Raw genomic sequence first — 15,571 nt, 5'->3', positions numbered from 1 at the left:
GCACTGTCAGTCCGGAAATACTGCTTTCAAGGCAGGGAGTAGGACATCTGTCATTAGAAACGACTCAGGCACAGAGGTTGATTCATTTGATGCCTTCTGGAACTGAAGAACAATGATGGGACTCTCATTCCAGCTGCTCCCGCCCCTCCCCCACAGCTCTCCTAGAACAACTGCACAATCACCATTGCCATTTTCTGGAGCCAGAGAACATGGCTAAAAAAAAGAAAATTGCTTTGCCAATCCCAGCATTGTTCCCACAGCCCTCAGTGGGAGAAGGAAACTAGAAAGACATGGAGACAAGCAAAATGGAAGTGCAGGCCAGGAAAAGCACAAGGAGAGTCATCCCCAAAGAGAAAGGGAAGCTGTCAATTCCAGGCTGGGGCTGCACTGCCCCACAGGCTACCTCAAACCGCAAGACGGTGATACAGCAGCCATAGGGAAGCTTAAGAGACAGAACTTGGTACATCTAAGATATTATCAAAATTAATTTTTGCCTCTTATTATTTTCTTACATCTTTAATCTTTTGCATGTACGTATATGTATATAAATGGTATGTGCACATATATGTATAAGTATTCATGTGAGCATAGCCGCATATATGGGTGCCAGATGTAAATACACAAGTGTGCACATGTATGTGGAGACCTGAGTTGATCTCCATGTGTCTTCCCTTTCCCTTTCCATTTTATTATTGACATAGGGCCTCAAAATTAAGTCCAGAGCTTGTGGACTGTCTATCCTGGCTAGCCAGCTTGAATGGGGGGACCCCTGTGTATGTCTCCTGAGAGCTGGGATTACAGGCAGTCTCCACGAAGGCTGTCTGGCTTTTGTGTGGGTTTTAGGATTCCAAAGTCTGGTCTTCATACTTGTTGGCCAAAGGGCTTTATGCACTAAACCGTTTTCTCCTTCTTATTACTTTTAAGCATTGTTATAATAAAATGTATGTGTAGCTTGGAATCTATGTTTATTGGACAGCATTGCCCTAGAGGGAACAATCAAAAACAAAGAAAGAACCACCCAACCATTGTACTTCACTGGAAACAGAAACACGCAGCCTCTGAATTATATAGCCATGTGTTACTCAGAAGAAAGCACTGTGACTTCTGATTCTGGCTGTCACCGGAGATCACAAAGGAGATACACTGCCTTGCCCAGGTTTTTTTTTTTTCTAGTTTAAACAACTAGAAAAGCTAAACAGGCACACTGAACAATGACTTTTAGATTCAGCCCAGAAAGCAGATCACACTGAGTCTTGGGAAAGGGAAATGAAGGAGAGTTCTACAACTTCTTGCCTTCTTAGGTCCAGTTTCCAAAGTGAAGCACAGCAAAGCACCCACAGCCAAGCAGTATGGTTGCAATGTTATGAAAATATCTCTTACCGTCAAAGAGACTGGAACTTTTGTTGGACCTCACAGCTGAGTTAATAATATACCTTGAGGTCACATGAGACATAAGGCTGCCATCCTACTGTGTCTCACTCAGTCTCTCTGTTTAACCTCCCTTTAACCAAACGTATGTGCCTTGAATTTCCCATGTAATCAACTCTTATAACCTAAGCTAATGTATAGCTGTGATGGCATAATATTACATAATGTGTGCTCTTCCATGACCTGGCTAATGTGTATGAGTGTTTTCCCTGCGTGCATGTCTGTGCACCATGTGCACGTGCCTGATGCAGGAGGAGGTCGGAGGGCATCAGATCCTCTGCAACTAGAGTTCTGTAAAGTTGTGGACTGGCACTTGTCAGAAACAGCAAATAGGCAGAAAGCAGCCTTATAAAATGACTATCTACCATAAAGACTGGCAGCAGCTTTTGAATATTGATTGATAGTGACCAGGTAAGTTGAAGTCAATGACTTAATTCCTTGTAAAACTCTGTTAAATTTTTCTGTAAAGTATTTTATTCCTTCCCTATGTAATGCTTCCCGAGCTGTTCAATAACAAAAGGAACACCCTTTGTTAGGGACAGACAGACAGACAGTCACACAGTTCTCAAGGCTCTCAAGTATTCAAGTAGTCACAGATTCAGACTCATATAACAGACAGACAGAAGACACAGGGGGAGCAAAACAGGGAACAAATTAAAATCTGCCTACTCTTAATTAAATGACACCAAGGGGAAATGCGTGGACTTCTGTCCTTAATGCATTCTTGGTGACATCACATTATTGGTGATGTGCATTTATTATTAATTCACGCCCACTGCACAGAGGGCCAGTGAGCTGAGGAAGCCAAGTTGGAGTTCACTAAAGGCAGGAAGCAGAATTTTGTAAGGCTAATAGTGTGGCGAGGAGAGGCAGGAGCCATGTGGAGAGCGGGAACCGTGTGGAGAGAGAGCATGCCATCCAGAGCGCAGCAAGGTCTTTTTGGTCCTGTCTCTGCAGATGACGAGGAAACTCCTGGAGGCCACGCAAGGTCTGGGCAGGTGGGACTTGGCAGTTAACAGCACGTATTGTTCTTTCAGAGGACCTGGGTCCAATCCTCAGCACCACACGGCAGCTCACACTATATATAATTCCAGCTTTGGAGGATCTAATGCCATCTGAATTTCTCCTGACCCGGCACATCTACATGGGCCACAGATATACATGCAGGCAAAACATTCAAGCACAGGAGAAAAATACATGTCATATACATTCATATATATATGTACACACACATATGTTCTATTCAAGAAGGCAGAGGAAAACCAAATTAAAGAGAGAAATACAGTGGCTATTATTTTAAAGCCTAAAATGAAATTTAGAGAAATAAAAACAAATATATGAAATAAAACCACATATTAGATAAGATTAGTAACAGGTTAAATGCTCTAAAAGGAAGGACCAAAAGTACTTAAAACACAGTCATAGAAATTATTGGTAATGAAGCCCAGAGGGGAAAACCCCAAACGAACAGAGTGGCAGTGACCTGTGGCTAATGTAGGTTGTAAATGAAGTCACAGGAGCAGAAGGGACAGGAGGAAGGACCGTAGCAAAACTTGAGGGCTGGGATGGAGCTGCTGGAACCCTGCCCAGAAACTAGGCTCAGGGGCTGGTCCTCAGCACTGCAAGAAAATTATTTCTGAAACCTGAATTTGATTTAAAAAAAAATATGAAAGGCAGCTGGGTGGTGGTGGCGCACGCCTTTACACCTAGCACTCAGGAGGCAGGCAGATCTTTGTGAGTTTGAGGCCAGCCTGGTCTACAGAGTGAGTTCCAGGACAACAGCCAGGGCTACACAGAGAAACTCTGTCTTAAAAAACTAAAAACTTAAAAAAAAAATGAAGGCATAGAAAAACCCAAGCTAGATACTGTAGTGAAAAGAGGCCGTGGGCTGCTGATAAACAGCACTCTAATCAGAATACTATGAAGAAAGAGAGAGGTGGGGAACTCGGCATTCTAAATTCATCAAAGCAAACATGTTCAAACAAAGGAAGAAAGTAACTAATTCATGTCAAGAGAAGCTGTGAGAACCACTGATCAGAAGACCTGCACTTAAAACAAACAAGTACTTCCGTGCACAGAAAAGACCAGAAAAAAAGCCCTCTGATTCTTGGGGTCCCTCCTGGTATAGAGAAATGAAATTTTCTTGGCACTGGAACCCAGTTTGAGCAAGGAAAGCACAAGTCACATGGTGGTGCTGCCCAGAAGCCTTTAGGAGCAAGGTTCTGTTATGCCCCCTGTGGTGGCTGCTCATGCTGTGTGTTATCCTGGACTGCAGAACGCCATCTTGTCCAGAGTTAGGCTCCACTGCGGAAGGCAGCACATAGCCAGTGACATGCTAATGCTGGGTTTGCCTCAAAGGGGACACCTCTGAGTGGCTACTTAGGTGCTTTCTGAAGAGTTGGCTGAGGCCTTTGTTGTAGGGCCCAGTCCAGTGTTCTTTGCTGTCTCACAGATGTGCAAGTACAGAATACCCCAAATGCTCATTTACACACACACACACACACACACACACACACACACACACGCACGCACGCACGCACGCACACACGCACGCACACAGGCACATACACACTCAACTGACGCTGAGTAAGTAAGAAAACTGCCTCCAGCCTCCTGAACAGTTACACAGTTATCTTCCCCTCATCCTTCTCTTGACAGACGGGCCTTCTCGAAAGCCTGGAGTTCCTTCATATCCTCAGTCCATCTTCTACTCACGTAAGTGGCCAAGGATGTCTGTTTGTTTCAGGTGTATTAGAGACAACCATGCAAGCATTACCTGGCACTTACTGGATAGTACCAGTTCTGACATCGGTGAATGTTTCTCTATGGAAGCTGGGCCCTGGTAGAGGATGGCTCAGACACAGCTATGACAGAGGGTAGCCAATCCCATGCCTCTGAACAATATAACCGTGTTTCCAGGTTCACATCAGCACAGATGTGCATACTGGTTGTTGGGAACAACAGCAGGGAACAACAGCAAGCCCACGGGCCGTGGAGTTACAGCCCGGAGTTGTTTTGCTTGGGATCTCCTGATCCCGTGTGTGGTAAGAAACACCACTGCAAGAACACAGCCCCTCAGAGAGCCCAGAGCACCGCAGATGGCATTCCTGCTGTGCCCAGAACAGAGCACAGGTCAAGCCTTCTGCCTCATAAATCACAGCCACCAGAGCCCGCATGACAAAGCAAAGCTAAGCTCTTCACGACTATTTTGTTTGCCTTCTCGATGTTCTCATGAAGAACATTTCCTTTGTGCTACTCAAAGCTCTCTCTGAGATTTACTCAGTGGGGCTGAGGAGGTGGACACAGGATGAGGCAGTGCTGACCAGCACGGAGTCTCCCTCACACCGGCTTTTACCAATCTCTTTGGCCCAAGAGTCCCTTAGTAAAACATTCACATCCTGGTGTGATGTGTAGATTTATTAACAAGCCATGAATTATGTCTGGTCCCTTGTCTAAAGCTTGGATTCTACAGGAGACATCTGTGTGGAGACTGACTCTATCTCTGTCTCTGTCTGTCTGTCCCTCTGTCTCTTTCTGTGTGTATGTAATATGTGTGAGAGAGAGAGAAAGAAAGAGAATTTCTCTGTTAAGAAAATAGTGACCATCTGCTCCTTTCAGAATTAAAAGAAGTTCATTGCACTTTTTGTAAAATGATTTTTAAATCATGGGTCCAAGCAATGTCAGAAAGTCTCTGCCTTTTTGCCTAGATCTTCTCCACCCTCATTGTCCTTTCCAGCTGAAACAAGATGGGACCCATGGTCTAGGAGCTATGAGAGATGCTATTTGGGGGACAGGAGGGAGAGCCTGGATGTGAACAGCACAACCATCTGTGGTATGTTCCCTTTGATAGTTTTATTTCTGGCAACTGCTTAGCTGGCTTCCTATTGGGCAAATGATCTCACTAGTCTAGTGCCTCTAAAGAACTTCCAACATTAGATTGCTCAGATGGCTCAGCAGGTAAAGGTAACCTGCCACCAAACCCGGGGATCTGAGTTCAATCCCTGGAACCCATGTGGTGGGAGGAGAGAATAGACTCCTGAAATTTGCCCTCTGACCTCCACAAGCGTATAAATGCACACATTAAATAAATAGATGCAATAAATTTTTTTTTTAAAAAAAGAACTGACAACACTGGCATTTTGAAACCCAAAATAGTAATAGGCAAGAAGCTGAAGAGTGGGCACACGGAGCTAATGCATAGTAAAGCAAGCACAGCAAACCATCTTGTGGCTTGCTAATCTGCAGGCAATTTTGGGGATGGAGGACTTGGAGATTCTACATGGACACCCAGAAGCTGAAGGCTCCTTGGGGAGCCCATCCCCAGCCAGCTCTGGCATCCAGCTGCTTTCCATACTGCTATCCCAAGAAGCAGACTGTGCTGAACAGGCTAACAGCTGTTCTACTCCCCTGTCCCCAAAGCCCCTGGTTTTCTTGAAATATAATCTTTTCTCCATCCGAGGCTGGCTTATTTGGGGTTAAGAGCTTCAGAGACATGTGGGTGTTATCAGTGACAGAGACAAGCTGCTGTGCCTGCATGTGGACATCACAGCACTGTTCCACCAGAAAGAGAAATCAAAGAAACAAGCAAGGGGGGATCTAGATAAGCAAATTTACATACCAAACTGCAAAAGTATACTGAACAAGTTAGTATGAGAGAATGCTGGGATAGTGTTTTCCTGAAGCAGGCCACTATCTCAGCTCCAGTCCTGACATGCGTGCATGACCACAGTGTCTCTGTTTCTTTGTTATCTCACAAGCCCTTCCCATCAGCCCTGGTTCCATCTCAATTAGAGATGCGTGGTTGGGTCTTTCCTCTGTAACTTAACTCAGTGACATGTTGTATGTGTTCCTCTACTACAGGCCAAGGGCAAAATAACAGAAACGCCAAAGGTTGAGTATTGGAAAGCTGGGAAGCTGGTTGTGGTGGTGCATGCCTTTAATCCTAGCAGCTGGGAGGCAGAGACAGGTGGATCTGGTTTACAGAGTGAGTTCTAGGACAGGCCCCAAAGCTTCAGAGAACCCTGTCCTAGGAAGAGGTGGTTCCTCCATGGGCACAGCCCCTCAGGCATCATGCATGTCTTTCCTTTATTTGCACACATCTAGCAAGGCACTTGTCCCTCCGACTTTGGTTTCCTTAAGCAATTCTACCATTTAAGGTTTATAAAAATCACAAATTCATAGCTGTTAAGCTGGAAAAAAATCATGAATGGGATGGACAGCCTTTATGAAAATTTCTCAAGTGCCCTCCCTGAGGAGTTGGAGTTTGTTCATCAATTGTTTTGGAAAGCAATGATGAGAAAGACAATTAAGTCAAAGAGCTGAGCCCATCTGGAGAGGCAGGAGAGCTCACCCTTGTAACCAGACTCCAGTTCCTCAGGCTTCACAAGGTCATTCTCACTGCTGTGTGACCTTGGGCTGCTGTGTAACTTCTTCACCCTGCCTTTCTCTCTTCCACTACAACAGAAAGACCACAGAGGCTTTATTAAATGCCAGGGAGATGCAGAGAGCCAACGTATGTGAAGGTGAGTTGTGCACTCATGATGGACAGCAAAGCCTGAAGAAGAGTGAGGTGTCAGAGTGAGCCACTTAAGGTCCCTCCCAGCTCTAAAATCCTATGGGGATTCTATTTTGTTGTGGAAATAAATATAGAATCTAAAAGGATTTTTAATTTGAAATTTTTTAAGCCAAGCAATTGAGTACAGCTATTTATGAATTCACTGTTGTTTCATGAATAATTGTAGAAACAGCTGGTCTGCACATACATTCGGGAACACGGAAACAGAAATTGAGAGTGGTTTTGGCTATTTCGTTTCAATCATTAGTCTTTATGCTACTTTTAAGAAGCTTTGTTCAACAAAGGGCATTTTTATATCTGTTACCAATCACTAAAGCCTTGGAGACCAGGAGGCCTCTTGGATGTTATAGATTTTATGCTTCTGTAACTTGATGACATTGAGTGAACATGTCAGAAGGGATCATCTGGAATGTGAGTCATGAAAGTCACCTGGCAGAAGACCACTTAGGAAACTGTCACTGGAGCCTTGGTTGGAAGCCAAGGGTCCTGGCATCTGACATCAGCTGTTGCACAGCCTGTATTAGCCAAATGAGAGGCCTGCCTGGGTGCCAACTGTCAGCCGACTTGCCTCAAGCGGCCCTCTGTGTGTCAGTAGGAAGGACATTGCTGAAGGAGCAGTGCCAGTGGTGACAGCAGCAAGGCCATAGCGTGCTCCTGGTGACACCAACATGGTGTGAACAGCTACCAGCTTACCAATGAGGACACTGAGGCAACAGGACCATGATCACATGGTCAGGAAACGGGAGAGTTGGAATGGACTCTGAAGAGCCTGTGTTCTCGACCACTTGATTACTTTAAACAGAAGGAATTAAGAATTAAAATAACTAAGAAAGCATTTCTTAGGCTTTTAATAAGTTTAAAAGTAAATTAAAGAATGTGTGATGAATTAAATTCTATTTTTATTAGTTTGTGTTTCTGGGGTTGTCCATTCACACATGTGTGTGTGTACACATGTATGCCTGCGCACATGTGCGTTCCTGCATGTGGTCTCCAGAAGACAGTTTTGGATGTTTTTCCACAGGAGCTGGCTGGCTGTTTTCTGACACAGGGTCCAGTTCAGCTCTCCGGGATGATTAGTGACTCTTGGGAATCTTCCTATTGCCATTTCCTCAGTACCAATTACAGGTGTGCGCTGACACTTTAATATGGAATCGGGGTTTAACTCAGAGCCTTACCCTTGTACAGCAAAGTTCTGCCAACTGAGTCACCTCCTTGGCCCTGTGCGCCTTTTAATCTCATATTTTGAGGACTTGGTATTTTTATGTGCTTGCTATTTTTGATTCCATGCAAGTATTTTCCCTTACTTTTCTATTACCAGTTTTCTACCCTTAATTCAAATGAAAAAAGAAGACACGAGGTGACATTTTACACCATGAGGGACTTCATCTCTGGCCTTGGCTTTGTCCTGCCATCACTGTGCAAATCCCATGTAGGCCTCAGTTTCCTCATGGTAACTAACTTGGTCCACTATTCATCAACTCAGGGCAGAGCTTACAGAGTGTCACTCTAGGAACTTACCAGTCAGACAGTGTTAGTTTAAAGATGTTGGGTCACGTTGCCAAGGGGATAGCATCCCCAACCTGGCTATGATGGCTGTGTTCTCTGGCTCCTCCTGATTGTCCTGGCTGTTCACCAACACAGGATGTCACAGAGACAAGCTTGAGTTGGCCAGGACCCATGGTAACATTTAGAGAGAAGAAACAAGAGCTTAAGGATGATCAAATCCATGTTACACAAGTGTGTCTGCCATGTTGTGTTCAATTTCCTCTAAAAGCACTCTCATGTTTTCATGGAGAACGACAAGATGAATGTGTCAGCCTGTCATGTTTCCTCATACGATGTGTGTGGGTTGGTAGCTCATCAGAAAACTGCCCATTTTAGCCGGGCGGTGGTGGCACACATCTTTAATCCTAGCACTTGGGAGGCAGAGACAGGTGGATCTCAGTGAGTTGAAGACCAGTTCAAGGTCTACAAAGTGAGTTCTAAAACAGCCAAGATTGTTACATAGAGAAAGAAAGAAAGAAAGAGAGAGAGAGAGAGAGAGAGAGAGAGAGAGAGAGAGAGAGAGAGAGAAGGGAGGGAGGGAGGGAGGAAGGAAGGAAGGAAGGAAGGAAGGAAGGAAGGAAGGAAGGAAGGAAGGAAGGAAGGAAAAAACTGCCCATTTTATAGGAATCAAGTTTTAATGTCAAGTCTTGTTTTCAAGCAGTGAGATGTCTGATAAGCATGACTTATGTGTATCAGACTCCAGTATTTTGTAACTTTAAGTTCTAAGTATATTCCTTTGTATCCATTCGTGTGTGTGTGTTCATGTGCAAGGGTCCATGTGTATGCAGACAGGTGAGCAGGTGTGGAGCTAGATAGCAAACTCCGGCATCATCCTTAGGGTACCATCCCTCTCCTCGGAGACCACATTTTTCACTGGCCTAAAATGTGGCAGTTGGGCTAAACTAGCTTGTCAGCAAACCAAAAGGACCCTCCTGTCTCTGCCTCTCAGGGACTGGGATCGTAAGATGTGTTATGAGGCCTGACTTCTTCATCCGGGTTCCAGTATTGAATTCAGGTCCTCCTGTTTGCAAGGCAAGCACTTTATTGACTGATCTCTGCCCTCGGCCCTGTAGCGGTATTCTTCACTTTAAAATATGAAAGGACAAAAGCACATAGTGGACATCCCTCACCTGCTATGTACAGGCAAGGACTCTGGTTATTGGAAAAGGTGACCATTACAAAGCATGCTGGGTTTCCCTTCTTTTCAGCCTGCTATACAAATACGGGGTCTAAAATGTGCAAATCACTCTTTTGTAACTTTCTACCTGTTGTGTATTCTTTCCTCTGAGTTTGAAACACTCCATCCTGCAGGGAAGCCCCTTAAACAGGAAGGTACACAACTCAAAATATCTTCATAAATCCCCGAAACTGACCAGATTCACTAGGCCCCGTGCAGCCAGAGTAAGCAATACAAGTCGAGAGTTCCTCTCAGTCCCAGCTAAGCCAAACTGTAAAGAAGACTCTGAGGCCAAAGCAGCTGCCTGGAAGAAAGCAGCCAGGACGCCTGGAAGAGGTTTAGGAAAACTGAGGCACCTGGAAAGGACCCTCCCCAACTGCTGAGTTCCCCGCAGGCTGTGCAGTGTGCTCCAGGCTTAGTTTTTGTGAGCTTGTCACCCAGCTAGGGTGGGCTTTGGTGATGCAGCTGTCATATTTCTGCTCCTGGAAGTAACCCCTCTCTCATATTCCTGTGAGTAATCCTAAGAAAATGCACTGGCTCACCCAGATGGACTTCAGTGGTAGCTGACTTGGTCTGTTGTGGGCTCCCTGTCTAGGGTGAGTAGAGGTGTGTGCTGCACCTCCCCGGGAGAAGGTTTGTCACACAGCACCACCTCAAACAGTGTGCTTTGTTTCTCCGGAGTCACCTTCCTCTCCATATCCAACATCACTTTCTCAGAGTGCCACATGTAAGGACGTTGAAGGGACAAATTCTTAATCTCCATTGTAAGACTTAGAAGACATTTGTGGAGGTCTATAAACTTCTGACTTCCATTTTTCACGTATTTAAGAATCAGTCAGCTTAGAAACAACAGAGTTTGCATGAAACACTAACTGCCTTTGAAACGGCTGGTTTCCTTGCTCCTTTAGGACTTCCAGCTCCTTCCCTCCTCTTGCAATGCAATGCTGCCTTCAATGCCTCTTTAAAAGGAGGCTTTACGGCTTTGGAGAAGCTTTCTGGTTTCACAGCCAGTTTCGCCACTGCAGCAGAAAAGAGACTGCATGTGTAAGCCAGCTGAAGTCATGAGCAGCGAGAATCAGGGCTGCAGGGCCACACTGCCCTCAAATAGCATTTGGAAACAGCTTTTTCCAGTGTGGCACAGGAAACCAGGGGTTCTTGCTCACAGTCTGCCAGGCTACATTTCTAACCCAGCCTGGCATGACCCATTAGACTTCAGAATTGGGAAGGTCACAGGGAAACCAAACAGGGCTTTCCACTGGCGTCCAAGTGTGCCCACCCTGGCTTCCTGCCAGACCTGGAATACTGTCACCCACCCATTAATGTGAGGCCTGCTTCTTTACAAGAACGGGAGGTCTAGGAAGGCTCAGCCAGAAGGGACAACAGGTTTAGCTGAAGGCCCCCTTTTATGGCTACTGCGAACATTGGTTGTTTAACTGTCCAGCTTGGATCCTCATTTCGGCTCTTCAACTTTGCCTGTCAGGCAGAGGTACCATTTTCATAGGAAAATGCTTGGAATTCCTATGAGCTAGAACACTGATCTACAACATTCAGTAAAAGTTAATTTCTTGGCTTTAGGGGGAAAGTTAGTTTTTAAGAAGCCTGCAAGGGTAACATGTGTACCTTTAATCCTGGCACACAGGAGGCAGAGGCAGGAGGATCTCTGTAAGCCTGAAGTCAACCTGCTCTACATAATGAATTACATAATCCAATGTGGTCCAGGTTCAGAGGCTATAGATGGCCGAGAGCTCAGGTGCCAGTGAGTGCAATGAGCATGTCATTTGTCCACTCTTCAGCAGCCTTTCAGATAAATTTACTAAAGCAGAAAACAAATAAACCAGATGTGATAAAAAAAATGAATTTATCCACTCAGAATGCAGCTACTTGTACACATAATTTTTCATTGGTGAGAAGAGGCTGTCATACACAGGTGGTGGCATCCCAGAGGGAACCAGCTCCAGCTATCATCCTGAAAGATGCTTAGCATGGTTCCTTCAGTCACAGGGAGTCAGGACTGACTTTCTTTACGTGCGTTCAATGTCCAGCTCAAATCCCAGCAGTCACTAGTTTGCTCTGGTCCTGAATCAATGGCTTTTGCCTGGGGCCACTGTGTAGCACACTCCATTTCATACACTGTAATTGTTGCTAAGGAGTGGATTACTTCCCTAAGTCAGTGATTGAGCCTTGTGCAATTCTCAAGTCCTGCCCTCACTGTTTCTGATATAAAGTACAGATAAAATGCAAAATAAATGTAAACTTCCAAAAATCAAAAAAAGTATTAGGAATTTGTATTCTAGCCATGTATTACATAACCACCTTTTGGTCATTTCCAATCACACATACCCTGCTCGTCCTGTAAGATCACGATGAAGCTGACAAGAGCCACTGTCAGCCAATGGGGGCAGTAGGCATCCTGACACTCAAGCACAATATGTTATTTGCATATGTGGGGTGATGCTGGTGTGAGCAACCCTACTGTACTGCTGTGTGCATAAAATTACAGCAGAGACGATTATGCATGATATGTAGAACTTGACGATGATGATGATGAGTGAATGCTACTTGTTTATGTATTTGCTTTATCGCTTTCATCATTATAATACAGTGAAACCCTTTCCATATTTATACAGAAGCATACTGTAAAGGCATAGTTGTATTCCTTTAACCCGGTCTCATACATTTCAATTTTTAGCATCTCTTATCATTTTTATCTTCTGTTTCAATTAACAAAACTTCGTGATGTGGTGTTCATCTCGACCCTAAGAGCTGTAGGTTATACCATATAGCCTGAGTATGTGTGAGTTCACACAATGACTTAATCATCTAGCAATGCATCTGTGAATATGATCTGTAGTTAAGCAATGTGGGGCTGTATCTAGCAAAGCTGTTTTCAAAAAACTACAGCCAAATGATGGGCAATATTCCAAAAGCAGAAGCAACCTCATGGAAAAAAGCGTCACATGCAAACTGGATGTTCAGCGGAGAAATATAAGGCTCTGACATATTTATTACTCACCCATCTCAACAAGTTTATCTGGGGTGAGGAGATGGCTCGTAGCATGAGAACTCGAGTTCAGATCTCAGCACCCATGTAAAAGCTGCACACAGCAGTGGAACACATGTGTAATCTCAGCACTGAGGAGGCAGAGTCCGGAGCCTATTGACCTACAGTGTAGCCAAGTCATTGAGCTCCTGGTCAGTGAAAGACCATGTCTCAAAAGAAAAAGTTGAGGTGGAGAATGATTAAGGAAGCTGATTGTGATTGATGTGCAGCTGTATACACTCATCTACACATGTGCAGCTGCATACATACACATACACATGTGCAGCTGCACACACATATACACATGTGCAGCCACACACATGTGCAACTGCACATACACACATACACATGTGCAGCTACAGACACACATACACATGTGCAGCTACAGACACACATATACACATGTGCAGCTGCACACACACATATACACATGTGCAGCTATATACACACACATACACATGTGCAACTGTATACACAAAACAAATAAATGCTGACTCAAGGGATTCTCAAAGTATCAGTCATACTTTTGAATTAAAAAATCCAACTATTGGGGCTGGAGAGATGGCTCAGTTAAGAGCACTGGCTGTTCTTCCAGAGGTCCAGAGTTCAATTCCCAGCACCCACATGGTGTCCACAACCATCTATAATGGGATCTGATGTCTTCCTATGGCCTGCACATAAACATGCAGACAGAGCATGCATACATAAATAGTTTAAATTCCAACTATCAGATGCTCTAATAAAGTTCATTCTTCCTCTTCAGTGCTAGAGATGTCTGAAGCACACTCTACTGCCAAGTTGCACCCCAAACTCCCAAAGCAAAGACGCACTCACGAAAAATCTGACTATATTGTAGAGAGTATCTTTAGCATAAAACCCAGACAATGGTTCACTGGTGGAGCACCACCCCAGCATGGAGCACCACCCCAGCATGTGCAAGGCCCTGGGTTTGATCCCCAGCACCTCAACAATCAAGAAAACAAAATAATTCTGGTTAAAAATGTGCTCATAGTTTAATACTCACTGACATTCACTCTAACTGTGTAGCGATATAGCCTCGCTGTAGAACATAACAAGATGAGGGCCTAGATTCTCTTCCTGCTTAATCAATAAAGCAAACAAAATGACGGATGAGCACAGTGCTCCACCGTCTGGACCTCACCTCTGTTGTGGCCGTTGAGGCCACACTTTAGGAATGGCTCAGACCGGCGAGGACTTACCTTCATGAATATGCATCGATTGAGCATCTTCATTATGAAGTAGCCCCAGTAGAGGTGAAGGCCCTGCAGGATCATGAGCTGGAGGTTGAGGAAGATGTATGAGAAGAAGGGTTCGAGGTAGTGCAGAGGGAGAATCAGGGTGCAGTACAAAATCCTGTGGAAAGACAGATGGAGAAATCTCTCTGTGGCCAAAGCACTGGTGAATGTTCAACAAGAAAGAACATTTGTCCCTCCCCAAACACACACCAGTACTTAATTTCAAGTGTTATTTAGGAAAAAAAGGGTCAATATTGCCATTTATATCAAACTTAGCCGACAATCAAGAAGTACACCCTGTCCTAAGAGAAAAACAAAACAAATGCTGCTTCATGCCTCTGCTTGCTTGAGAGTCCCTGGGCCTCAGCTGCCTCTTTGTAAACAGAAAGTTTCCGTGAACCTTTTTACCTTCTAGGAAGAGAGAAGTTACGGACACAGTTGAGACAACAGGTTTACATGTGGCACCTTATGACATGGCTTCATTGACTTGGTGTCAGCAGAGACTTGAGATGGCTGGGATGTAGGTCAATGAGAGCAGGTACCTAGCATACACGAGGCCAAGATTTGATTCCCAGTACTCCTTCCCCAAACACTCATTTCATGATTGCTTCCACTTTCTGAAGGGAACTGCCCACTGTACCTGCTCCACACACAGACTCCTGAACACTGTCCAGATGCAGGGCATCTCCAGTGGTTACTCCAGGGCAAAAGGCTAACCGTTCTTTCAGCAATCCTCACACCATGGTGATGTTAGAGCATTAGAAAGGCCAGGTTATAAACATATATTTACTTATAAAAATAATTTGAAACAAAAAAGGACAAAAAATTGTCCACAGTATCATACTCTTAAATGACACTGTAATTTAGTGCCTCATCTTCCATTTTTCCATAAATTATTTAATTTTTAAATTAACATACAGCCACTTTAGCTGGGGTTTGGCATAGAGTTCAGTGAGCTGTGGGCCATAGAACAGGCACCTGTGCCTAGGATGCACTTCTATCCCTCTGCATCCCACCCACTCCACTCTTAGCACGTACACCCACCCTTACCCACGAAGCTCTTCTCCAGCCTCACTGAACATCCTTCCCCAGTGTCTTTGTGAGACTGTTGTCTTTTACTTGCCCACTACTTTTATGATTCAACCAAGTCCTGTTGTGGGATAAAATCTTTTTGTACACTGTGAGAATATCTAACTGTTAGAAGTTTAACAAAAAGCTGAACAGCCAATAGCCAGGCAAGATTTCCAGGCAGAGAAGAAGCTGGGAAGAAGAAAGGCAGAGATGCCAGGTGAAGACAGCCAGATGTGGCATGAGTTGGGCACACAAAATGGGAAAGAGGTAAAAGTCACGTGGTAACGTAGACTAATAAAAAATATGGGTTAATTTAAGTTATAAGAGCTAGTTAGGAATAAGCCTAAGCTATAGGCCAAGCTTTCATAATTAATGTCTCTGTGTCATTATTGGGGAACTGATGATCCTGATAAAAAAAAAAGAAGTACAACTACACAGTCCCCATGGGAATCAGTAGCATTCCTTTGTGCCACTCAGTG

General features: G+C 44.5%; 1 protein-coding gene across 1 annotated transcript in view; it reads right to left on the bottom strand.

The window, feature by feature from the left end:
* The window catches only part of Cers3 (ceramide synthase 3), a 67,496-nt gene that overhangs the window by 12,773 nt on the left and 39,152 nt on the right, over window positions 1–15,571 (bottom strand). Inside the window, exon 9 of the mRNA XM_075952455.1 lies at window positions 13,986–14,139. Within this exon, the coding sequence (XP_075808570.1) occupies window positions 13,986–14,139 (154 nt within the window). The remainder of the gene's footprint in view (window positions 1–13,985; window positions 14,140–15,571) is intronic.

This window comes from Microtus pennsylvanicus, chromosome 18 (genome assembly GCF_037038515.1).
Source record: "Microtus pennsylvanicus isolate mMicPen1 chromosome 18, mMicPen1.hap1, whole genome shotgun sequence".
NCBI lineage: Eukaryota > Metazoa > Chordata > Mammalia > Rodentia > Cricetidae > Microtus > Microtus pennsylvanicus.
This window is presented reverse-complemented; position numbering and strand designations above follow the sequence as displayed.